This window comes from the organism of the source record quoted next, unplaced genomic scaffold (genome assembly GCF_019419815.1).
Source record: "Pyrus x bretschneideri cultivar Hongxiangsu unplaced genomic scaffold, Pyrus_bretschneideri_v1 Contig3, whole genome shotgun sequence".
Classification (NCBI taxonomy): Eukaryota; Viridiplantae; Streptophyta; class Magnoliopsida; order Rosales; family Rosaceae; genus Pyrus; species Pyrus x bretschneideri.
Genome location: NW_025999612.1, coordinates 1,281,252 through 1,306,375, shown reverse-complemented (window position 1 = coordinate 1,306,375; position 25,124 = coordinate 1,281,252). Strand labels below are relative to the sequence as shown.

General features: G+C 40.3%; 1 protein-coding gene and 1 pseudogene across 2 annotated transcripts; both read left to right on the top strand.

Annotated features, from left to right (window-relative positions):
- The first annotated feature begins 1,757 nt into the window (after positions 1 to 1,757).
- Positions 1,758 to 17,685, top strand: LOC108867628 (annotated as a pseudogene).
- A 1,603-nt stretch (positions 17,686 to 19,288) lies between these two features.
- Positions 19,289 to 20,703, top strand: LOC103952869. 2 transcript variants are annotated; one of them, XM_048589931.1, is made up of 2 exons: positions 19,289 to 19,487; positions 19,769 to 20,703. In XM_048589931.1, coding segments are annotated over exons 1-2 (873 nt in total). In that variant the 5' UTR covers positions 19,289 to 19,486; the 3' UTR covers positions 20,641 to 20,703. The 2 variants fall into 2 exon arrangements, with proteins under 2 accessions (XP_048445888.1, XP_018504349.2); XM_018648833.2 differs by lacking the exon at positions 19,289 to 19,487 and having other exon boundaries at positions 19,494 to 20,703.
- Positions 20,704 to 25,124: the final 4,421 nt, after the last annotated feature.

The following is a 25,124-nucleotide window of genomic DNA, read 5'->3' as shown; positions in this document are numbered from 1 at the left end:
AAATGTGGGATCAATGACCATTTTTTCATGGTCGAGTCGAGCATTCTTTGAATCTCATCCATATCAACTGTCATAGAATCCTCTTTCTCACCAATTTTGACCATGCCCGCAGCGGTGGCGACCCGTAAGGCAATTCCATGTTGGCTTTGTTCTTACTTGAACTGCCTTCAGACTGATGTGGCAGGAAGGGTATTTCTCTAACAAGTTTGATCTTTTTCTTTAAGGGGGTTGTACTCGATGAATAGCGCAGTTAGCAAATTGTTAGTTTTGTTGTCCTTAGATTAATCCTCTCATGGTGTTGATTGACTGTATCTTGTTTAAGACTAAACCGACCAATTTCACATTCCAAAGAAATTTCAAGCAACCTAGTATGTTCAGTGAATTTTCTCCATATAAAAGCTTTAGAAGGTGTTTTAGAAGCCTCATTGTCTTCTTCAACATATTCTTCATTGACCAACCCTTATGGGGATAAAAAATCGACAGGCTTGGTTGTTTGTGCAATAGCTGTTGCTGATAATGTCTGGCTGCTGAAACTTATTTTTATCTCTTGGTGAACTATAGGATCTGGCATGACGATAACAGAAAGGTTCCGTGCTAGCTCTACAACCTTATTTATAGATCATTCCCCTATCAATGTCTTTCTTTTGACAGAGTGAGTTTCGATGGCCATGAACTTTGTAACTTTTAGCATTGGGTCCCACCAGGTGTGCCAAAAATGTTGACCCTAAAACCTACCAAGCCTATGTGGTGCATATGCAGAGTAACGAAGAGCTAACTACGTTCTTCTTATGATTGATGCGGGCGTGCCAACTCTCTACCGAGGTGAATCAGGCGAGTAAGATGAGTCTATTGTGCTGCTGACTTCTGGACCAAGCGACTACAAGGAAGGAAGGAAAAATCTCTGCTTAGGGTTCTTAGAATTGCAAAGTTAAGAATCCTCTGCTCCAGGTTCATAGGCTTCAACTGTACTACATTGAATAGGTATCAGGCTATAGAATACCTCACTTTGTTGGGAAGCTAATGAAGTAACGTATTTCAGAGAGAGAATCATAAACTCTTCGCCAGCGGAGACATGGATAGGTAACCAATAAGGATATAAGAATGTTGTTTAACCAAACTAAATGTCTCATAGGCTAGATAGGTTCTACGGCTCCAGTATTGTTTAATCAAACTGAAGGTGTCGTCAATTGTTGACACATGATGTTTAACCAAACTGAATATATGTCAATGGGGAGTGAGTGCTTTCTTAGTATACGAGAGGGTTTTGCGTGGAGCGTTGTTCTGTGTATTGAGTTGAAGGTGCTTTCTCGTTGCAGAGGCTCTTCTATTTATAAGCAAGGCTTTCATGATAAACAAAGATGGGCAGAGTCTTGATAGGATTGAGCTCCCTCAGCATTTACCTGAATATTCCAAATTATCTTCTCATAGCCGAAACTAGAAAAATTCCAAATTGTATCTCAAATTGATGGGTTAGTGTGAGCTTATCCATGAAATTATGTACTCTTTGAATAGGAATCTATTTTATGAAAGATCCTGGCTTTCGTGCATTGGTGGGTCTTTGAGTCCACCCTTATCCAGTCTCAGCTTCATTCAAGCTAGTATTCTAAACCTAGTATCTTTATGAGCCCAATTCATTCTTATCTAATTAAACATGAATTCTGATCTTTTGAATAATTCTAATCTTACGAGAATAATTGTCAATCCTTACAGTTTCAACCCATCAAGGACTCAACCGAGCCATGCTCAAATGTAATGCAATGCCTTCACAGTCCCTTAGTCTTAAGGACTCAGTTGGGCTGACATCTTCTTGGGCTAGAACGCCCTCGGCTTATAGAACCAATGTTGGGACAAGTATCGAGTCTTACCACTTCAGATTACTCATTCTCGGCCCAGCCTCAAACAACACTTGATTAATAAAATTAGAGGTATGGATTAGAAATTGAATTCAGCGACAACGTTTCTGGTTACAGCCACTTAAATCCCTTGATCATAATTAATTATATTTAGTTCTCTATAACCTCCAGAAATTAAAATATAGTAGTCTATAATACAATGTCAAATCAAAATTTGTCTTCTGTGCATTGGATTATTCAACACATTGTGATATGATAATGATATTTTTTAAACTTTGACTTAAAACAAGAGCAAGTAATACTATTGTAGCCAATCAGAATGTATCCTTTATCATGCAACCAGTCACCAACTTAAAATTCCATCAACAAACTTAAAACCCTTTGGAGAATGAGAATTCAAATACTAAAAAATAAATTGTTTTATTCATGGCACAATATTTAATTATTTGTCAACTGCCTAAATTGCAAACGACATTACCTGCCAGCACGTTAGATAGCATGAAAATATTTAATATATTGAAGGCCTCAAAATTTTTTTTTTTTTTAAACAAACGGTATTATCTATATTATGGGAGAATGGGCAAACTTAGTCTCACAATGAGATAGTAATAATATGGTTCAAATTTTTTTTTTTGACGAGAATCAAACCTAAGACTCTCATTTACAATTGAAGATGAATATCACTAGACTGTAGTACTAAATAGCCAACTCTGGCTTGACTAATTATAGGGCATAACCTTCGTTGGGGTCACGAAGTCGTTTCTAGCTACATCAAATGTAAAGTAGTTGAACATTATATAAGGCATGCAAAACGTACTAATTGGCATTGCACTTGTACTTCATCCTAAACAGTCTTAAAGCAATCTCTCTATCAACACAGCCACGGCTTCTTTCTCTCCTTCAAGGAGCTTCAACTTCCTTCTCATGTCATTGATGCTGTAACCATTAGCACAACAGTGGCTGCAAGGGTCATTTACCGGCCGAGTCCATGGCACCTTGCCCATGCTACTTTTTACGGCGATGAGACCGCCTCTGAGACTATGAGTGTATACGCTGTTAATTTATGCTTTTAATTAGCTTTTTACAGAATTCAAATATATTGACCAAATGATTTGTTTCCAAATAACTAATATGTTATATTATCAAACTAAAAACTAAAACTGCATATTCAAATATAGCATAAAATAAGTTAACCATATATAGTTTTGTTGAAATTAATTGCATATGTATTTCTCCATTGACTTTATTGGTGACTTCCCACACCAGAAAAATGTAGCTAGCAAAAACGATGAACACTGATATTCGGATTAAGTACTTTATCAATTAATTAATAAAGCTTATGCTTAATTATTCTGTTTTCTTGGTACAGGAGGAGCTTGCAGTTATGGAAACTTGTTCACTAATGGGTATTGTGGATGCAAATTTCTTCCTCTTTGTTCTTGGAGAAAATTGCACCTACAAAACAAATAACACCTTAGGTCAGGCTGAAAGCCTCACGCGCCCACAATGAATTTGGGGGAGGGGGGGATTTGGCCGAAGAACCTCCAATGCCAAAGTTAGAATTTTGAGGGAAAAGTGTTTGGAAAATTTTTGAGTGTTTAGCAAGAGTGAAAACTTAGCCTTTTAGAGAAAATGAGGTAGAATATATAAGGCATGGCTGGTTCCCTTGGGAAAGAAGGTTTCTGGCCTCTTGTGTATTTTTTGGGTGTAATTGGTAGTTTAATTGACCATTAATAGATTAATTAGGTAATAAATCCATTAATTAGCCAATTAACATAATTTAAAAGGAATGTTTTGGGGGTTACCTTGTGGAGAAGATGGATGAAATAGGTTTTGAATATATACCTATTTGGACACTTTTGACTTGATTGTGGGATGTTTGCCCATTGCTCGCGCGTAGGAATTCTGGTTTTCCTCAAGGGTAATTTTGTCCTTTTTGCCCAAAAATCCACGTGTCGCCTCTTGATTATTTTTGGCTCCACAAATGCCCCCACACCTGTTGGGTTGCTCACAAAAAAGGGCAACAAGTGTAGAGATTTTCTTGCTTTAGGAAACTTTGGATTGTTTCCTATTTTGATGTTGATTCCCTCTTTAACAGGAAATTAGATCATTCTAGGAAAGGGAAATAAATTTCTCTCAAAGCCTATTATGTCCACCTTAAGTGGATTATTAAATCAACTTTGGAGAACGATTTATTCTACCCTACAAGAGAGAGAGAGAGAGAGAGAGAGAGAGAGTTTAGAGGATATTTGTTCCCCCTCCTCTAGCAATCTTCTACATCTTGCCCATGCAAAGGATCGTCCTTCATTGCTCGCTTCGTCTTCTCGTTGCTTCTAGGTAAGAAAAAATTAATTTTCTTGTCTTCATAATCTTTGTGGGAACCTCGTGGCTTGAAATTGGCTTAACGGGGATCGAGGAAGTGTGAAAAAATGGCTTGGGAAGCCATGGCAAGGTAGTGCCATGTGTGGCTTCATCTAACTTGGGCGCTGGTGAGCAGGAGGATAGGCCAGGCCGTAGGGCCTGACAAGTTTGCTGGGCTCCTACGACTTGGGCTTTTGTTGTTTTTTTCCTTTTTTTTTTTTTTTTCCTTTTTTTGTTGAGAAGGCTGGGCTCAGGCCTGTGCCTAAGGAAGAAAAGAGAAAGTAAGGCCGAGAGGCCTATTTGAGCACTTTCTTTTTTTTTTTACAACCTTCTAACGAATTCCTCTTGTATCTTTGTAGAATTTTGTCAAGCATGTCCTCCTCAAGCCACAAGAATGATGATGGTGTGCCGCCGTTGTATCGTCAAGGTGAGTCTTTGAGCAAGGTTGGCTACTTCAAGGCTGCTCACTTCAAAATTAGTTTCGATGACTTGTTTAGAGACTTCCTCGAGGTATATTGGCATGCCATTCTATCAGGAATGCGTGTGAAGCATGCTAAGGATGGTAGCAACCATGAGGCATGTGATAGGGCTCGGAGAGCCATCAAGTTTCACCCCTACTATTTTGTGTTAGGGTTTACTTTTCCTATGTTGCGATTTTTCCAAGAAGTGCTCTGCTCCATGAGATGTGCCCCCGCTCAATGTTCTCTGAATGCAGTCTGTGAAACGGTGGGATTCCACAATCTTAGCCAATTCTTTGACTTAAATTTGACCGTCAACGAATTTTGGTACTTTTTTGACATAGGCCACATCGAGGGAGTTGGGCAGCTGCAATCTCGCCATCAGTTTTTTGATAATTTGAGCAAAGGAGATCATGACTGGGCCAAGGAGACTTTGGAGATAATAAGTAGAGAAAGGGAGTCTGATTCTTCCCCTGAGCTGCGTGTTCCTACGATCTTTATATCCGATAAGTAAGCTGCTTAATCTTTCGGCTGCTTTGTATTTGTGCTAAACTGCTCTTTAATTTTTTTATTGTCTTCCGCTGCTTTTGTAGATTCGGAATTCGGCTCTACTCCTAAGACTTCTGCAGACATGAAGAAAGTGCATGCTGCTCTTGGTATCCCCTCCGAGTATCGTGAATGCGCTGGCTACTTAGTCCTTTTCGTACGGAAAAAGGTGGGCTACCCCCGAGAGAAGAGATAAAATGAATCAAGGTTGAAGCGTTGACTCGTCCTATCACTGTGGTGGAGCCTACTACAAATAAAGGTGGGAAAAGAGGCATTCCCCACCTGCCCAAGAGACGTCTGTTGAGAAGAAACTAAAAACTTCTTCCACTGCTCGTGAGGGTTCACCGGATGCTCCCAAGCTTGTGATTAACTTGACTTCTTCTAAAGGCGAGAAAGAATAAGTTGCTACATCTGTACTGGTGGCGCCTTCCGTTTCGAAGGCTGCTAGCTCGATTGCTGAAAGAATTGCCCAGTGTAGAAGTGCCTCCATGTCTTTGGTGTCGAAGTTTGTGCTAAAGAGTTCGTCTAGGGCTAAGTCTGGTTCACGTTTGGATATGCTTGCTACCATGAAGAGTGACAAGGTGCCCCTGCCTGCTAAAATGGCACCAAAATATGTTCCCTCTACTACTAAGATTGACTCGTCTGCTGAGAAGAAGGAGACAGTTCGCGCAGGCAATCGTGAGAAATCCACCAAGTCTGTTTCTGGGAAAGCTGCAAAGATTTGTGCACTTTTGAAGCCAGACCTGCTCGAGGACATGGATATATGTGCCAAGTTTGTTGATGGCGTCAAAGGAATTGTTGGCTCAAGTTCCTTTGCGAACCATACAACTGAGTATAGGAGGACTGCTTTGCTGGCCATGATGCAAAAAATAGCGATTCTAGTAGCCAAGTCTATGCTTCTTGATCAAGAGGATACCAAGGCTGTTAAGAAGGTGGCAAGAACTATGGTAGCCAAACCTTACTCCTCAGCCGAGAAAGTCAATAAATTGGAATTTGAGCTTGTTGTTTTGAAGGGGTCTAATATCTCTGCCCCCACTTCTTTGCAGCTTGAGACTGCTCGCCAAGTGATCGTGGATTTGAAGACTAGGCTTGACGCGATCCAGCTAAAGTACGAAAGTGCAAAGAAAGAGATCGACTGTTACATACCTCGTATTCAAGATCTTGAGCGTGCCATCTCTGAATTCCACTCCGTTGCTTATGCAAAGGATGAAAAACTGATAGTTGCATACAACTAAGTGATCCACTTTAAGAAGGTTGTTGATAGGCTTGAACCTCAAGTGTTGGAACTCCAAGGTGTTTTGAAGATTAACGACAATCTGAAGAAAGAAGTGAAGGAAATGCAATGGGTTTGTGCTTGCCTGCTCGAGGAGCATGAGCGGTTAAATGGTGAGAAGGCTGGGTTTGAAACTTTGTTTACTCAAAGTCAAGCCAATTTCTACAAGCTGGGTTATGTAGATCATCTCTTGGGTGGCCGTCTGATTTTGAGTTTTCTAGTAAAGACTTCGAGACATTTTCTATTTCTCTAGAAAATTAGCTTGCCTTTACTTTTGAGTCTTCTATTGGTGAATTAGTTGGAGAAGTTGGTGCCCAAGCTGGGGCAGCTGAAGATGAAGCGTCGGATGGTACCGCTGCTGAAGGTGTGGCAACCAAGTAGTCGTGGAATGTCCAAGCTATTAAAGAGTAGTCTTTTAGGTAGCCCTTAGGATTTTCTTTGTTTTTCCTTGTTTCTTTTGCTTGAACTTCTTCTGTCTTTGCTAGTTGTTTATCAATTTTGCTAGAAAATTTAATAAACTTATTTCCTTTGCTTTCTTCCATCTTCACTTCTTTTGTTCATGCCCTAACCTTTAGACTTTATAAACCAGTGGCAGACGTGCTGCTTTTCTATAAACAGACAGTCCTGCGTATCCTGTGCAGCCATAGGGTTGGCAGTTGGATGTCTTACTTACAGAAGCAGACAAATTCACTTAACCACTAGGCTGTTAACCTTGGCTTTCTCCAATTCTGTAGGTTGCGTAACAAGTTCCATAACATTTTAGGACTTGGTGTAGGTTATTACGCACTTGGAAATGATGAATCTTATCAACTACGTAGCATGTCGGCAGTGGATAAGGCTTCGTATATGCACACTAGCTTATTTAACCTTTCATAAGAATGTGCAGTTGTATAAGTCTAGCATGGCTTTACTGATTGAAGGGCAAGTCGTAGACAGTCTTTCGAAAAACATAGGCTACCTTAGTGCAGTCAGTAGCAACTTTAGGTTTCCAGGGCAGCTGTCCATAGAGCGTACAGCGTAATGTGCCCCTTCCGTCTCTAGGGCCCAGTTCCCCACAGATTAGGCTAAGAGACCTAAAATCCTTCAGTTAGCTAAGCCTTGAAAAAGACCACTATGGCTACTTCTAGGAATCCCGGCGCAAGCGATCGTGCATCTAGTTATACTAGAGCAACCAGGCTCATCCACGTTTGGATATTCGGAGTATAGAGTTTATCCTCCCACTTTGGAGAGCAAACCCATGTGGGTGTCAGGCAATTAGTTTACCCTCTCACACTGGAGAGCATGGTTGGTCCTTCGTGGGGTGTAATTCCTGTGGTGAGTCCCTAAGAAGGGTGCGATCTGATGTGAAAATTAACTTAACACACAAATTAAACCCTCTTTTGACAATTGTAGTATATATGTAAGTAGGGATCGTTCTCAAACCGGGGATTAGGAGGGTTTGCTAAAACACTTTAAACTGACTCAAATAGATAAAACTAAACTTTAAAACACTTAACTAAACTTAAAAGACTCAAAACAAGTGCACAAGACTCAAAATAAGCTAAAAACACTCAAAACTGCCCAAAAACACAAACTGGGCAGATTCTAACTCTAAACACAATTTTGGACGAATTTTAGTTTTAACTTGACTCAAAACACTTGAAAACACAATCTAAAATAGATCCTAACTAGTTAGACACTCTAAAATAAAGGGGATTTTAGTTTTGGACGAAAATAAAGTAAACAAAACAAGAACTAAAACTAGGCAGATTTGCACGGATTTGGTGGAAATAGATGGATGATGGGCTAGCTAGGAGGTCTTTCTCCACACATGACATACTTGCATACAAAACAATCTCCAGTTGCTTTTTCAATGAACCATGAACCTCAACACCCCAAGTTAATTAGGTATGCTTAAATTAACCCTCAGATTTTCCTTAAGTCATTGAATTGAATGGAATTAGTGCATCACAATCAAATTATTCCTCAAAAGTTCCCTACATGGAAGCGCATAATAGAGAAACAATCAAAGATCATTAAATTCTATGAAAATGATAAGTGTTGACAAGGCGTTCGTAACTATGAAAGCGCATGATACTTATGCCAGGAATTTACTTAACATGATTGTGACTAACAACCTTTACTACTTATGAATATAAGTTCACAACGATTAGGTGAAACTCCCTTATATCCTAGCATCAGATTTATGCATGCAAATTAAGTGTGCACTCTCAATCCACATACACAAACAAGTTTTAATTCAAACAGATAAGTAAATTGAATTCACAATTCATGAAATCACTGGAAGTAATCAAATCATATTGCAAATATAGCCATGATTTCGAAATTCCCCCTAGCTAAGAGGGGATTAGTTCCTCATACTCACAAAATAAAGATTATTGAATTTAATCATTGAAAACACAAGAAAGGTTACACCTAAAACGTTCCAGCAGCTCCAATTCGAAGGGCAGGCACGCCTAAGGGCTTTCTTCCTTCTTCCTTGTTGTGGCACAAGGTGTGGTTGGTGGTTTTAGGGGCGATGAATGGTGTATTCTTGCTTAGGATGATGAATGATGGTTGATGAGGGTGAAAAGTTGCGGTAGGTTGTATATGGAAGTGAATGGATTGAATGAATGATGTAGAATGGTGTCTAGGGTTGCAGCAGAGGTCTTTCTGAATGGCATGAGGGTTTCTCCCGAAATTGTGGCTGAAAATATGTATATATAGGTTCAGCCAACCCTAGGGTTAATCAGATTAGGGTTACAACTTAGCAGATTTTAAGGATTAGGGCCCTAGGGTTCGGAACAATTAATTAAATCCACTAAGAAGAAGGTTTGGCCCAATTAATTTCAGACAAGGATTTGTATAACCCAAACCACAAGGAATGAGGCCTAATAAATCAGAATCCACAAGGAAAAAGGGATGGAGGGGTGCGGTAAATATTGGAGGGAAAGGAAAGTGGATTGCAAGGCAAGGCAAGGCTTTCTAAAAAGGGAATTGGCGCCACCTTTGTAAGGTTTCTAGAAACAATGTGTTTTGTGGCTGATTTGGGACTTCTAGAAGAGAATGCTTCTAGACATAGATTCTAGAAATATATACTTAGGTCCCCTTGCAGCTAAGATTAAGGCATGATAAGATTAGGATAGGATAAGATAAGATAAGGTTGGATAAGGTTTTGGATAATGTTTCCTCTTTTGAGCTAATTCCTTATCTTCTTTGTCTTGAATTTAATTTCTTCATCTTCTTATCAGATTCCTAGCCTTCTGAACTCCAAATTCGTCCATCCATCTTGACCCATACATATGTTATCCATTTAGTGCCCAAAACTGCTCCAAAATGCACCAAAATGCACTTTCTTGCTACTTTAAGCCTTTGGACCTACAAACACACGAAAATAGCTTGAAATACTACATTAACTAAGAAATAACAACACAAATGCACAAGAACAAGCTAACTAAGTTGCATAAATATGCTCCTATCACGATCTTCTTTTGAAGTGCAGGAGAGATAAGTTGTTGTAGACAGCAGTCAAGCTAAGCTGTAAATTACTTCTAAATTCCTCATTGTAAAACGAATGAAGCGAACGAATAACTTAGTTGTAAAAGACTGCATAACAACTGGATAGTCTTCAGCTTGTGAGGTGGTGCCCGTTAAGCTACTTGAGTCTTTGAGTATTGATATAGTGGGAGGTCACACATGGTACTTCCTCAAGTTGTAGGCATTCCATTGCTTCTCGATCTCTTTGTGGTGTAATTACCTTTGTTGCCTACTCTACTGATCTTATATGGACCTTCCCAGATAGGATCCATCTTTTTAAAGCCTTCTTTGCAGGTGGTGATGAAGGCCTTTCTTAGAACTAGATCTCCAGGTTGAAACTGCCGGATCTTGCCCCTTTTATTATAGCTTAAGAGGAGCTGCTGCTGGTAGGCTGCCGATCCAGGTGATAGTCTGCTCGCGTTTTTCCTCTGCTAGATCTAAGTTTATGGCCATCTCCTTACTGTTCTACTTAATGCTTGGCAGTAGAGTGCTAATGCTTGGTACGATGATGTTGGGAGGAATGATTATTTCCGAACCAAATGCCAAAGAGAAAAGAGTCTCATGGATTGCTAGTCTTTTGGTAGTGTGATATGCCCATACACATCCGGGGAGTTTGTCTTGCCATTTTCCCTTCTTGTTAATGATGGATTTCTTGAGGCAGACGAGGATCATCTTGTTAGATGTTTCATCCTGCCTATTGCTTTAAGGATATCTCGGCGTGGACATGTGCTGCTTAATGCCATACTTTTGGAAGAATTTCACCAAATCTTTACCAACAAATTGCGAGCTGCTGTCAGTGATGATGGACTGAGGGATGCCAAATCGGCAAATGATGTTCCTTCATATGAAGTGCTCTATGCCTGTCTGAGTTGTGGTCGTCATGGGCTTTACTTCTACCTATTTAGTAAAGTAGTCGGTTGCCACGATCATCATATCTCTACCCACAGTAGCAAGCAGCATAGGTCCTACCAGGTCGATTGCCCACTGCATGAACGGCCAATGACTTGTCTGTGAGTGTAGCTTGCTAAGAGGCAGTGCTGATACCAGCTTGTAACGTTGGCAACGGTTGCACTTTTGTACTAACTTCTTAGCATCTTGGTGCATGGTGAGCCAGTAATAGCCTGCGTTAAGAGCCTTCTGTGCTAAGGATCAACCTCCGAAGTGATTTTCACAAACGCCTTCGTGGATTGAGCTTAAAACCTTCAAGTCATCGGGAGGCACTACGCAGCAAATATGTGGTTCATTGTAAGATCTTCGGATGAGAATGTTGTTCCACATGTAATAACGTGCTGTTTTAATTTGGAGCTTTCTAGACTCCAATTTTTTTGGAAGGAGTGTGTCGTTGACTAGGTAGTCTATAATAGAACTTTTCCAGTTGGGAATTATACTAACCTGTGACACTTTGGCTGCTGAATCCATCTATATGCTTAGCTTGTCTAGATACTCCATCGGAATAGAGCGTTTGAGTTGGTGGTCGAGGGCGGAGCCTAGGCCGGCCAGTGCATTTGCAAGGGCATTGTCTGCCCGTGAAATTTGAGTGAGACTGTAAGTCTTAAATGCCTCAAGCTACTTACGTACCTTCTCTAGATATTGTACCATCCATGGATGTTTTGCCATCTACTCCCCAGTAGTCTGGCTGGTGATTAGCTAGGAATCAGAATGAATAACAAACTTCTTCACCACCAAGTCTTTTGCCATTCGAAGGCCTGCCAATAGGGCCTCGTACTCTGCTTTGTTGTTAGATGCTTTGAAGCCTGGAGTGATCGCATGCTCGAGCAATAAGCCGTCTGGGGTGACATGGACCACACCTGCTCTCAAGCCTTTATAGTTGGGTGTGCTATCGACATGCAAATGCCAGAAATCTCCATTGGACGAAACAATAGCAGCTAAAGTGTGGTTGGCTGCTTTTGGGGCTTCACTGAGTCCCACTTCATCACTCATTGAGTAGCATCAGACCATGTAACATCACTGGATGAGCTTGAAAGTATAGTCTGAGCTTCTGAGCCGCAACAACTAGTGCCAAAATTAACTTTTCGATCTTCGGATATCTTGTTTCCACATCGAGAAGAGTTTTAAAAGTGTAGAATACTGGCAGTTGGGCCCCCAACTCTTCTCGTGAGAGCAAAGCTCACTGTTACTTCGGAGACTACTAGGTAGATGTGTAAATCCTCCACTGTTTCTTCAGGTCTTAGAAAGCTTTTACACACTCTTCATCTCATTTGTCTCGTTGTGCCCTTTTGATAGCCTTGAAAAATGACTTGCATTGATCTGTGGATCGTAAAAGAAAGAGGTTGAAGGCAGCTACTCGTCCGATCAAGCTTTGGATCTCTTTCAAGGTAGTTGGAGACTTCATCTCTAGGATAGCTTAGATTTTTTGAGGATGTGCTTTAATTCCTTGTTGGGTTACTAAGTAACCTAGGACTCAGCCTGAAGATACTCCAAACGTGCATTCAATGGGGTTGAGCTTCATCTTGTTCTTTTTGAGGATGTTGAAAGTTTCCGCCAAGTTGCAGATGTAGTCTGACCTTTTCTTGCCCTTTACCGTGATGTCGTCGACATAGACCTCCATGGTTACCCCAATTTTCTTTTTGAACATCATGTTTACTAACCTTTGGTAAGTGGTTCCTGTATTCTCGAGGCCAAAGGGCATGACCTTGTAGTAGTAGGTACCGCTCGATCACGAACACAATTTTCTCCTTGTTGGGCTCGTACATGGTTATTTGGTTGTAGCTTGAGTATGCGTCCAAGAAGCTGAGCAATTGGTTCCCAGAAGTTGAATCTACCAATAAATCGATCCGAGGGACCGGATAAGGATCTTTTGGGCATGCTTTGTTAAGGTTGGTGTAGTCTACGCAAACCCTCCATTTGCCCTTTTCCTTTTTCATCACTAGCACAACGTTGGCAAGCCATGCTGAATGTGCTACTTCTTCTATAAATCCGGCCTCCAGTAGCTTGTCAATTTCTGCTTCAAAGATCGCTACTTGCTCGGGTGTGAAGTGCCTTCTCTTTTGGATCACTGGTGACCATGCAAAAACGTCTTGGTTTTCCCTAAGAAAAGTCGCGAGTTCTTCTTTTTTGGTTGGGCTTAGACGTGAGCCGATTCTAGTTGTCAATTTCAATTGCTGGGGATTAAAAATGATGTCTTCGGCGTCTTCTTCTGGTTTTCATCCTATCTTGTCTGCTTGGGCACCATCTTCTCGATCCGCTTGCTGTAATTGATATTTGGTAGCCTCTTCGTCCCTTTGGACTTCAGTAGCCTCCACAGGGGTAAATGTCTTATTCTTTGACTCCTTCATCACTTGCACAGTGCATCGTCGGGATGCGTACTGGTCAGACTTGATCTCTCCGACTCCTCATCTCGAGATGCAAAATTTGATTTTTTGATACTTGACGGAAGTGACGGTATCCAACTTGATTAACCAAGGTCTCCTAAGAATCTCATTGTAGGGAGATGGGTCATTTACGATCATGAACGTCTACTTCGAGACAACTGGCGGTGTTGTCGTGTCAAGTTTGATGTGGCCGATAGCAGTTAAGTTGTGCCGGTTGAATCTGATGAGTACCTCTGCTCGGCGTATGATTGTGTTTTCTAGGCCCATCTTCTGAATGACTGGCAGCTGAAGTAAGTTGACTGTACTTCCATTGTCAACCATCATTTTGTCAACTATAGCATGGGTTAGTTAGACAAATACTACTAGTGCGTCCTTGTGTGGGAAATCGACGCATTCTGCACCTTGCTCAGTGAAGCCAATAATGGGTCCAAGTTGGGTGTCGACTGCTTGGACTTGTGAGATTAATAGAGTCTACTGGATCTTCCTCTTCTTAGAGTTGTTGGTGGCCCCCAAGTGCTCGGACTCAGTGATGATACCATTGATTCTAATCATCTTAATTGGTGGCTTTTCGTCGTCATCTGCGTTCCTTCTCGGCTGTACAGCTGGCTTGTCCAAGTATCTGTCGACCTTGACTTCTTTCATGAGCTTTTCTAGGTAGTTTTTCCAAGTGTAACAGTCGTTGGTTGTGTGACTAGGACCTTGGTGGAATGTGCAATACTTGGTGTGGTCCAACTCGGAAGTATCTCTTTTTTATTGTTTTGGCAGCTTGAACCATAGCTCGTTCTTGATGTCATAAAGGATTTAATGGATCGGAATTAAGAACTTAGAATAGTTCTTAGTCATCGGGCCTTCTTTGGTCGTGGGTCGATCCCTATGCTTGGCCTCATGACTGCCCTTGCTAGACTGTTTCTCATCCCCCTTCCTTTAAGCCACTACTGACACTTTTTGAGGCTGCTCGAGCACTTTTTCTGCTTGTCGAGCCTCTTCCCAAAGTGCATGTTTCTCTGCCAGGGCAAAGGAATCTACTAGAGTTAAGTCTTTTTTCATGATCATTTCTCCGAACAGTGGGTGGTCTATTGGGAGTCCTTTTTGGAAAGCTACACTTGTTATTAAGTTGTCGCATCCGACGATCTTTGGCTTCTCTGCTTTGAACCTCTTTACGTAGTCACGGAGCGACTCTTTTGGGTTTTTCTTCTTGTTGAAAAAGTGGTCGAACTTTTTCTTGATGAGCGGTAAGATGAGTATTCTTTGGTGATAACCAAGGAAGGATCATCAAAATTCGAGATGGATCATGAGGGCAAGGTGTGAAACTAATCTTGTACCTCACCTTGTAGAGTGATAGCGAATATTTTGCACATAAGGGCATCGTTATTCCGGGAAAGGACCATTGCGCGTGGTAGTGCTTCAAGTGCCTCTCCAGATCTCCATCTCCTTTGAAAGATGTGAAGTGTGGCATGCTAAACTTGCATGGAGGCTCTATCTGCTCGATCTCGTCCGTGAAGGATGACCTGCTCATGTTGGTCATATCTCGCCGTAGTGCTTCATCGACCACTTCGTTGCATTAGAAATCATGTAATTGTTCATTGAGGAGTCTCTTTACCTCTTCTTGGATTTTCCTTTGTTGGGGTAGCAGAGCTCTCGGTTGCCCCCGGTCTTAACCTGCTAGTCTAAGCTGCTCTTCTATGTTCTCGGCATGTCCATGTCACGGCAGCGGTGCATGTGATCCATTCCTAGCAAGCAAGAGAATTCTTTGCAGGATGCCGGTTGAACTTGAGCTGAATTGAGTGACTATTTCTCTCCGTTCGTCGTGTTGTCTACTCCGATGAGATGTGGAAGTTGCTTCTTGCGGGCCTAGCCGCGAGTGAACGGTTTTCCTGGAAGACTGCTCATGTTGATCATCGATGTGTGGTCCTAACCGTGAGTGCATACTTGCCCCTAGGCTTAGTACAGAGTGTACACTTCTCCGCGTGTTAAGACAAAAGTATACACTATCTCGAGGACTTAATCAAGAGTGTACGCTGCTCGAATGCTCAGTTCATGGCTGATTAAGTGGGTTCTTGCCGGGACACTGCTAAAGAGGTTCTTCGTCTACCCTTGTCCTACTCCGGGACACCTCACCTGAGACACATTAGATCTTGGTGCATTGCAAGAGCTAATTCACCAAGGTCGTATATTGTGCAAGGGCGATCATTAACTCTATAACTTGTCGAGACAAGTGTTGTTCGCCATTCGGATTAGAAGAGCTTGGAAGGAACATGCCTCCTTGAGCAGTGGAAGGGTGGCAAACTCCAGGCGCGAGATTTGAGTTGGGAAATGTCAAATCCGCAGAGAAATGTGGTGAAAATGCCCCCAGCTTGATGGTTGGTCCGGATGGTTGAGATATTCTCGAGCCGACTTGGGCTGTTTAGGAAACCATGGAAGCAGGCTGGGCGGCAGGAACAAGTGGGCCGTGAAAGCAGGTTGCTCGGCATGTGATGCACCCGGGTGTGAGGGTTGGGCTCGGCTTGGCAACATGTTGGCTCACATTGGGCATGGAATGACATGGTTTGGGCCGTGGCCTTAGTACCATAAGCCTTGGATGGCACGGCTCGGGCCGTGGTGGTGACACCATGGACCTAGCCGTGGGTGGCTACCATGGTGGCCATCGCGATGGTTCCTGTGGTGGAAACTCATGGTGGTTCCCGTGGTGGAAACTCATGGATGTGGTGCCGCTCCATTTATTATCACATTTAGCCTCGTGGATCGCCGCGGTCCTATCTCTTGAATATTGGAATTTTCACTTCTTGAATTCTCTAAATTTCTAGCCATTGTACTTCCCTTTTACGTTTTTTTCAAAGAATTTTTTAAAATAAAAAAATTCTACTAATAAAAACTTACAAAAAATCTACAAATGGACAAGAAAATAGAAAAACCTTGGATGCGAGAGTCTTCCACAAGTGTGGGACTCAACTCTCAATGAAAGCACCAATTTGTGGATGCAAATTTCTTCTTCCTTGTTCTTGGACAAAATTGCACCTACAAAACAAATAACACGCCAAAAGCCTCACGCGCCCACGATGAATTTTGGGGGCGGGGCGCCCGGGGGGGTGGGGGGGGTGGACTTTGGCCGAAGAACCTCCGATGCCAAAGTTAGAATTTTGAGGGAAAAGTGTTTGGAGAATTTTTGAGTGTTTAGCAAGAGTGAAAACTTAGCCTTTTAGAAAAAATGAGGTAGAATATATAAGGCATGGCCAGTTCCCTTGGGAGAGAAGGTGACCGGCCTCTTGTTTGTTTTTTTGGTGCAATTGGTAATTTAATTGGCCATTAATAGATTAATTAGGTAATAAATCCACTAATTATCCAATTAACATAATTTAAAACGAATGTTTTGGGGGTTACCTTGTGGAGAAGATGGATGAAATAGGTTTTGAATAAATACCTATTTTGGGCACTTTTGACTTGATTGTGGGATGTTTGCCCACTGCTCGCGAGTAGGAATTCCGGTGTTCCTCAAGGGTAATTTTGTCTTTTTTGCCCAAAAATCCACATGTCGCCTCTTGATTATTTTTGGCTCCACGTGTATGGTACAGATACAGTAGCACTGAGCTCAACCTATTCGACAATGGATAAGCTTGCGGAACTTGTTACCAGATAAAATGTTACGGGGCAAGTGCATGCTTTAGAAATTCACCACTGTCACTGCCACCAACCTTTGTCCGCCAAACTGGTCCAAGGACTCCAATGCCGGAGGCTGGTGCAACCCTCCTCGCACACACTTCGACATGGCCAAACCTGCCTTCATGAAAATTGCTCAGTGGAAGGCCGGCATTGTCCCCATCATGTACCGCAGGTATGCCATAAAAATTTTAGGAGACATTATGGTTGGTTTACTGAATTGCAACACTTAGTAAACTCGTAGACTACTGAGACTAAAATGAAACTTCGCTTAAACTATGGCAACCAAAATTATGATTTGGCCTTAACTAAATAGTTGATTGCATAAGATCACATTTTCACAATTGGACTGCAAACCTTCTATGTAATTTTCTTGCAGAGTTCCGTGCATGAGGTCAGGCGGGCTTCGATTCTCTTTCCAAGGAAACAGGTACTGGTTACTGGTATATGTGATGAATGCAGCAGGAGGAGGTGACATTTCAAGCATGTGGGTGAAGGGAACCAGATCAGGGTGGATAAAAATGAGCCATAACTGGGGAGCCTCGTACCAGGCATTTGCAACCTTGAAAGGTCAAGCTCTCTCTTTCAGGCTAACTTCCTGCACAAGCAAAGAGACTATATTTGCGTGGAATGTTGCTCCTTCAAACTGGAATGTGGGTTTGACCTACAAATCAAATGCGAACTTCCATTGATGCACAAGAAGCACGCAAATATGCAGAGATTATGAGATTAATTAATATACCTATTTACCACACTTTTTTGTTTTCTTAATTTTCTTCTTTTGCCCCACCACTCAGTATTACGATCTAGTGGTATTCCTCTTCACTTAGAAGTGAGAGGTCTTAGGTTCGAATCTCGTGGATGGCAAATTCGATACCAAATTAGATTGCCCATTGTGTGACTTAGTTGAACTCTCCCTCCCCTAGTGTAAAAATATCGATGTACTAAAAATAAAATTCTTCATTTGCCCCAAGGCCTTTATCAGTAGCTTTGGCTTGGCAAATTTTTCCTTTGTTAATTTGCATCTGATATATCCTTTGCTAAAGGGATTTTGACTGACCACAATGAGAGTGGACAACTTGTTTCCAGTATTATTTGGTTGAAACGAAGTGTTTTGCAATGCAATTGGTAGATTGTCTTAGTAGATGGATCATTTCTCTTCAACTTACTGCATTTTAGGTTTAATCACTCTTAGCTTATAGCTTGTAATACATAAACAAAATGCAAATATCATCTTACTAGTAAAAGTTGTTATCATCTTTCATATCATACATTTCCACTCTTGTATGAATTTGAAAAATGCTTTTGTCCCAATAATATTTGTAACATTTAGAGCCATAACAAATTTAATTTAGAAGACACTTATGTTACCGGTAAAGTACCAATATGATCATCATCATCAGCCTTGTCAGCAAATAGCATCAAAAGCATGAAAAAAGACCTTGTGATCAAAGGAAAGGGATCCTCTCCGAATCCCTTTCACCAAATCCTTCCCATCAACTAATTCGGACCCTTGAAATTTAATCTAATGGTTAAAAACAAAAGCCCATTTTAAAAATTATAATAACTTTAGCCGTTGTATCAAATTTCAAAAGTCCAAATTGACTAATGGGAAAGATTTAGTGGAAGAGATCTGGAAATGATCCCTTTCATTGATCAAACAGCACTTTTAGTCAATGGTGATCTAACACCACTTCACAAACACATAATAATGCACTCTTAGACTGTCAATCCCAAATTGGGAAGTGATCATAAAAAATAAGAGGAGTATTTTATGTTCGCCCTCTTAAATTAAAATGCTAAGCGTTTCGGTTGGTTAAAAGAATATACTCAAGCAGTCAAAGTCGTACGTTTCACTCTCTTCTTTTCTAATATTGTTCGTATAAATTAAAATTAGATTGTAAATGACAACTAAAATAGACACGTACACAGCTTCAATAGATAACCAAAAACGCAATATTTTGTCCAAAACACCCACAAGACATTGAAGACAATGGTCATTGCCACCATGTTGTTTGCATTTTTGTATACTATTTCATCCATGTGAATTGTGGGCCATATAGAGAGGAATCAAATGAAATGACATGCTTGCTATAAACGTGAGCCCTACACTTAAAGTGGTTAAAGTGGGGAACATGTTATCAAACACAATTAGGAGTATTATCTCCGATTCCCTCCCAAAAGAGAGCCATGCCCTCTCATTGCATTGCCCTAAGCACGCTAAGCCTCCCTTTTCCACTTCCTTTTGCCATCATCACAAAGGCTCCAACATCATTTCTTCAAACCTTATCATATGATGGTCCTATATGACTACTCTCCTTTTCCAACCCAATATTTTACTTTCTTTTTCAGAAACCCAATTTTCCATTTTCTCATGAAACAAGCAGGCATATATATTTTGGTGTTGTAGAGACTTGATTTTGTTTAGGATCAGAAAATGTCAAAACCACCTAACATATATTCTCTCCAAGACCTATATAAGGGGAGAAACAAAGTAAGAACTTTCTTTTTCCTTTTTATTTGCTTACCCTTAATTAATCCACCATTGCTTTTTCTGAGTTATAAAGTCCTCAAACAGTTTAAGCCTAACTCTTTGCAGCCCTGTACCTGTTTAGATCTAGTTTTTCATAGAATTTGATAAGCCAAGGCCATATTCTTTTAGGGTACAAGTTTCCGAGAAAATCAACCAAAACCATTGTAGATTTATTTATTTATTCTCACATATGGGCTCTCTCTTCTATCTCACATTGGTTGTTCTTTCATTCATATGTGCAGTGTTAACAAAAACTGAAGCTCAGAAGATCCAATCAGCCCGTCTTCTCGACCTTCTCATTCGAGACATCACCTTCAAGGCGTATGACACACGCATCAAGACAGGAACACTACACACTGTAAATTTACCGGCAAACTTCTCTGGCATATTTGTTGATACAGCAAGGTTCAGATGTGGAAGTCTGCGAAGGTACGGCGCGCAGATAAAAGAATTTCGTCTATGCACTGGTGTATCTGTGCATCCGTGTGCTGAGAGGGTCATGGTAGTTAGACAAAACTTGGGATATAATTGGTCTTTGATATATTATGCCAACTATAACCTATCTGGATACCAGCTTGTTTCTCCAATTTTAGGCCTCTTAGCATATAATGCCGGTACTGATGTGAACTTCAGCAACCCTTTTGAGCTTGGCATTGAAGCCGGAGAAAAACCCATCAGCATTGACTTCAAAAACATCACAAGGATGAGCAACGAATTGGGTACGAGGCCATTATGTGCAAGTTTTGAAGGTGATGGGAAAGTGACATTGGCAAGGGAAACTAAACCTTACATTTGTGCTGCAAAAAGGCATGGACATTTTGGGTTGGTCATCAACAAACCTATTCCGGTGCAGTTGAGGAAGAGAGTGAGCCAGTGGAAAGTCGCGGTTGGAAGCTCGGTTGGATCTGCATTGGGTGCTTTTCTTTTGGGGCTGCTTCTGGTGGCAATGCTTGTGAAGGTGAAGAAGCAGTCGAGGATGGTGGAGATGGAGAGAAGGGCTTATGAAGAGGAAGCTTTACAGGTATCAATGGTTGGACATGTAAGGGCTCCTACCGCATCGGGTACTCGAACAACGCCAACAATCGAGCATGAGTATATACCTCCTCCTCACTGAATTGAATTCAATTTTGTTCACACTAAATTATTCTTTTTGTAACATTATTTAGTGAAATGGAATTGTGAGATAGAGTTGTATTGTATTTAACCAAATTTTCCAAGGCTCCATTTGTTGCCACTACTAAAAAAATAGGACTTGCTCTACGAACATTTGCGCGACACAACAACTTTCATAGGGTAAAATATCTTTACCCAATGGATATTTCAGTTGGTAGGACGAAGATGGTCAACATTTATGGTTTACTCAAGTAATATTTGTCGGACAAACTTTTCGCAAGAAGATGGAAAAAAATGGCGCGCAATAGTAGAGGATTTGCTCGACGCATACCTATTACTTACATGACAAAATGATTCGTTGGGCAAACCCCTATTCATCAATTTATAAGTATGTGCCTTCCTCTTCCTTTTTATCCTCAATACCTTCGTCTTCCTCTTTCTACTTCGTCCCTTCCTCTTCATCTTTCTCCCTTCTCCCCTTCTTCTTTTCTTCAATACCCCCTTCTCCCACTACCCAAACCCTACCATTTCACCACTTTGCACAAAGGTCCCCAAGTATGTCATGAAAAACACCAGCAGCAAAGGCATGACTATAGTGGCCAGAGTCCATAATTAGAATTATGATGGTACCTAGGTTGACACAACTAGCTAGGGGAAGGAGGGTCACCTTTAGTTATGGAGGTTTAGGGAGTACATGAAGAGGAAATCACCATAATGTGAAAGAACATAGTGAGGATACCACTATAATGTCGAAGAAGGTAGTAACGAAAAGTTACTCGAATGTCTGGCATGCAAAAGAACATGGAGTGGAAACCACCGTAATGGCCAAAACTCTAAATGCTATGACTGAGCCTTTTTTAAAGCTCTAAATCCTATGGCTTAGCCTTTTTGCATTGTACTTAAGTTAGAATAAACTTTAAGTGTTTTGTAATCCCCAACAAATGCATTAGGCATTGCAAAATCAGATTTGTCTTGTATCACAACATTGACTAATATCATGTAAATTTATCTTCCATCACTGTGATAACTCATATATTTCATGCATTTATACCATCATTTTCTAATCTTTTTGTGATGTTTTTGAGTTAAACTAGTTGCATTTTACCTTATTTTGTGTTAGTGTGCAGTTACATGTACTTTAGGATCAATTTTGAAGGCAAAAGAAGTGAAAACATGCCATTTTTGGGGTTGACCCTTATTCAAACGTGGAAAGAAGTTTAGTGGCCTGTTTTGAAGCCCAAATAAAGAATCCAAGACAAATCCGGCTTGTTAGAAGACCAGGAGCAGAATGGGAAAGGAATTGGAATATCTAGCCTGATTTGGAGGAGCCAAATAAGGAAAAACATTCAAAACTTTGGCTTAATGGTTGGGATCACCTTGCAATCAACTGCAACCCCATTTAGCCTATAAATACTAGGGTTTCATATCACTTTTTCACAAGCCCCCCTTGGGGGTCTCCCAGAGCTCTCTCTCTTCTCTTTCTTTAGCCTTTCTACCATAAACAAAACCCTATTTCCCTTCACCATCCATTGCCACCGAAGAAATCACACACCCGTGCTGTTCTTGAAGGATTTCAACATCAGAATTGCTTCAAGGGGGTTTCTTCTATGAACTTTAGTTTCATTCATGTTGTTCTTGATATTTATATATTCTGTAATCATGTTGTGTAATTAAGTTCATAGTTGGGGATTTCGATGTAGCCTTGCAAAACTATTACATGTTATTAAGTTAAAGTGTTCGATTCATCCATCTGTTTTCTTGTTTTATTCACTGATTTTATAGTTCAATTTGTTTGGTTATCTTAATATTTGATAACCATTATGGTTTGTTACAAATTATTTGATCAAGGTTATAGTACACATCATGCTTAATCTTGGTAGACATGTGGATGAATGAAGAAACTGCTATACATACATCCTGCCATTTGATTTCTTTGGTTCTTGGAAGTTTTCTAGTTCTTAATGGATTCTTATTTGGTAATCTAAGTTGAACATCAAAACTAGGTTGCAGATTAGGAGTACTTGATCACAACCACACATCAAATGGATGATCATAAATGAGTAAAACGAACCCTAGTTGCAGATTGGAGAGTTGAATACGTTTTGACCTAATTTTCTTGGAATTGGCTTGTAACGGTGAAATCGGTATCCCTAGTTCCATTCTCATTATTTCTGAATCAACCTATCATTTATCTTTATCATTCTTGCATTTTTAAGTTATTTAAGTTTTCAATTGAAAAAACAAACACTTAGTGGAATTATAAAAAAAACACTTAGTGTTTTGGAATCAATGCTTTATAAGGGGACATGCATTCTACGAAACTAGTTTGGGCAATCTAACTACCAAACATGTTTGCATATAATTCAAGATTTCCTACACAAAAAATTCCCAAAAAAAAAACTTCGAAGATAAAGTAACAGGACAAAATAAAGGGTACACTAAACAACATAGCTTTTGCTCAATGTTTGCCTTATACTTAACTAATGGAGGGTGTAGGACCATGATTTTCTAGGGTTAGAGTACCACTGATCCGAATATAGTTACCTCAAAAGTCCGGTCATGGACTCACCGGCTTCAGGCAGAGCTGGATTAGACGGAGTAATGGTGCCACCATCACTATATTATAAGGCAGTAGGCGGCGTCCTAGTGACTTTGCTAGATGACCATGCTTGTTCCGCAAGATACGTGATTTGATCCAGATGTGGACACAATCATATCTCTTAAGTCCTAAGACCATCTCCAATGGTGACCTAAAACCTAAAAATATTTAGCCCAGAAAATTTAGGTTTTAGCCCAGAAACAGCTTTTCTACTCCAACCCTTCTGGCTTAAAATTTTAGCCCTAGATTATCAAAGAATGAATTAAGGCTATTTTTTTTTTTAAATTAACTTTTTAAAAAAAAAATTTATGTAGACTATCCTAAATTAATTTTATGAACATTTTAACCTAAAAATATTTAAATTCCGATAAATTTTGAAAAATCACTAAATCAATACATGAAAATCAAGATAAACAACATAAACTTAATACCAACGACATTTAATAAACCACATAAACTTAAAAAATAAAAAAGACAATTAATAAACCACATAAACTTAAAAAATAAAAAAAACAATTAATAAACTACATAAACTTAATACAATCGAAAACTCATAGACTACATAAACTTAAAAATGATATTCACCATCTTGACTTGGTGATGGACTTGGGTGATAGTCTTGAGATGAGTCATCATCTTGAAATATACTCCTTGTGGCATTCCTTCGTAAAATTTCCTTTTGCTTACCACGTAAGTATCTCTTCCTCTCTGGAGTGTATTTGTCGAGGTCCTCCATTATCAAATTAGTTTCGTACCTTTCTTGCTCCCTATCCCCTTCTTCCTTCATGGCCAAAAGCATTTGGGCCGATTCTTCTTGCCGACGGCACTGGATTTCCTTCATGGCCAAAAGCATTTGTGCACGTGTCGGATCTTGGGACTTCCCTTTTCTCTTTGCTTCCTTTTGCTTATCTCTACCCGGGGGCCTTGCAAAAGAAGAAGTTGGGGTCATTTGTTCGACACCTTCATTGTCGGCAAAATTCACACCTTCATTGACATCATTTGGGGGTGGGGCTTCATTATGAAATAATCTTCCACATTGTTGGTTCGCATCGGTTCCCCACCTTGGACAATCCTTGAGGATGTTCCAAGCATGATGCAACTTAAAAGCTTGATTTTTTGGTGTAGTTCTTGTCTTGTAAATTGCCATTGCTTTGTCACCCTATGCAACAAATACATAAAAACAATTTGTTGCAAAATACTATTATGTACATGACAACTAAAATATCAACAAATAAACTCACAATTTCTGAGGCGCCCCTTCCACTAGGCATGTCAACCATGGCTCTCTCCAAGCTTCCTTTCCACAAAGTGCATGCTTTGTTGATAATCTTCCACGGATCATAAACACCACCAACTTCCCTTCGACCGGCGTTGGAGTTTTCATGGAACTTAGCAACGATTTTACCCCATAAAACCTTTCTATTTTGATTGGTGTCGACGGCACCATCTTCGCTAATCGAAATCCATGCCAAACATAAAGCAATATCTTCGTCAAAGGTCCAATTACGACCTCTAACATGCTCTTTTGCCATCTTGAAAATTCTAGAAATGAGAATAAATGGTATAAAGAAAAATTGGAAGAATTGTAGGAGAAAAGTGAGTTTTGTGTGGATGTTTGAACAAATACATAGGTATTTATAGAGTTTTTGGTTGAATTTTAAGTTAAATAATTTTTATAAATTATTCTAGCCGTTGGATTTAAATTTGGACCGTTAGATCTTTTTTTTTACCGTTATATTTAATTATATTTGATCTAAGCCGTTGGATTCAATAAATACATAAATATAAAACTAAAAAAAAAAAAAAAATTGAACCTGGACCGTTGGATTAACCAACGGCCCAGTAATCAGTCACCGTTAAATTTGTAAAGCAGCCCAACGGCTACT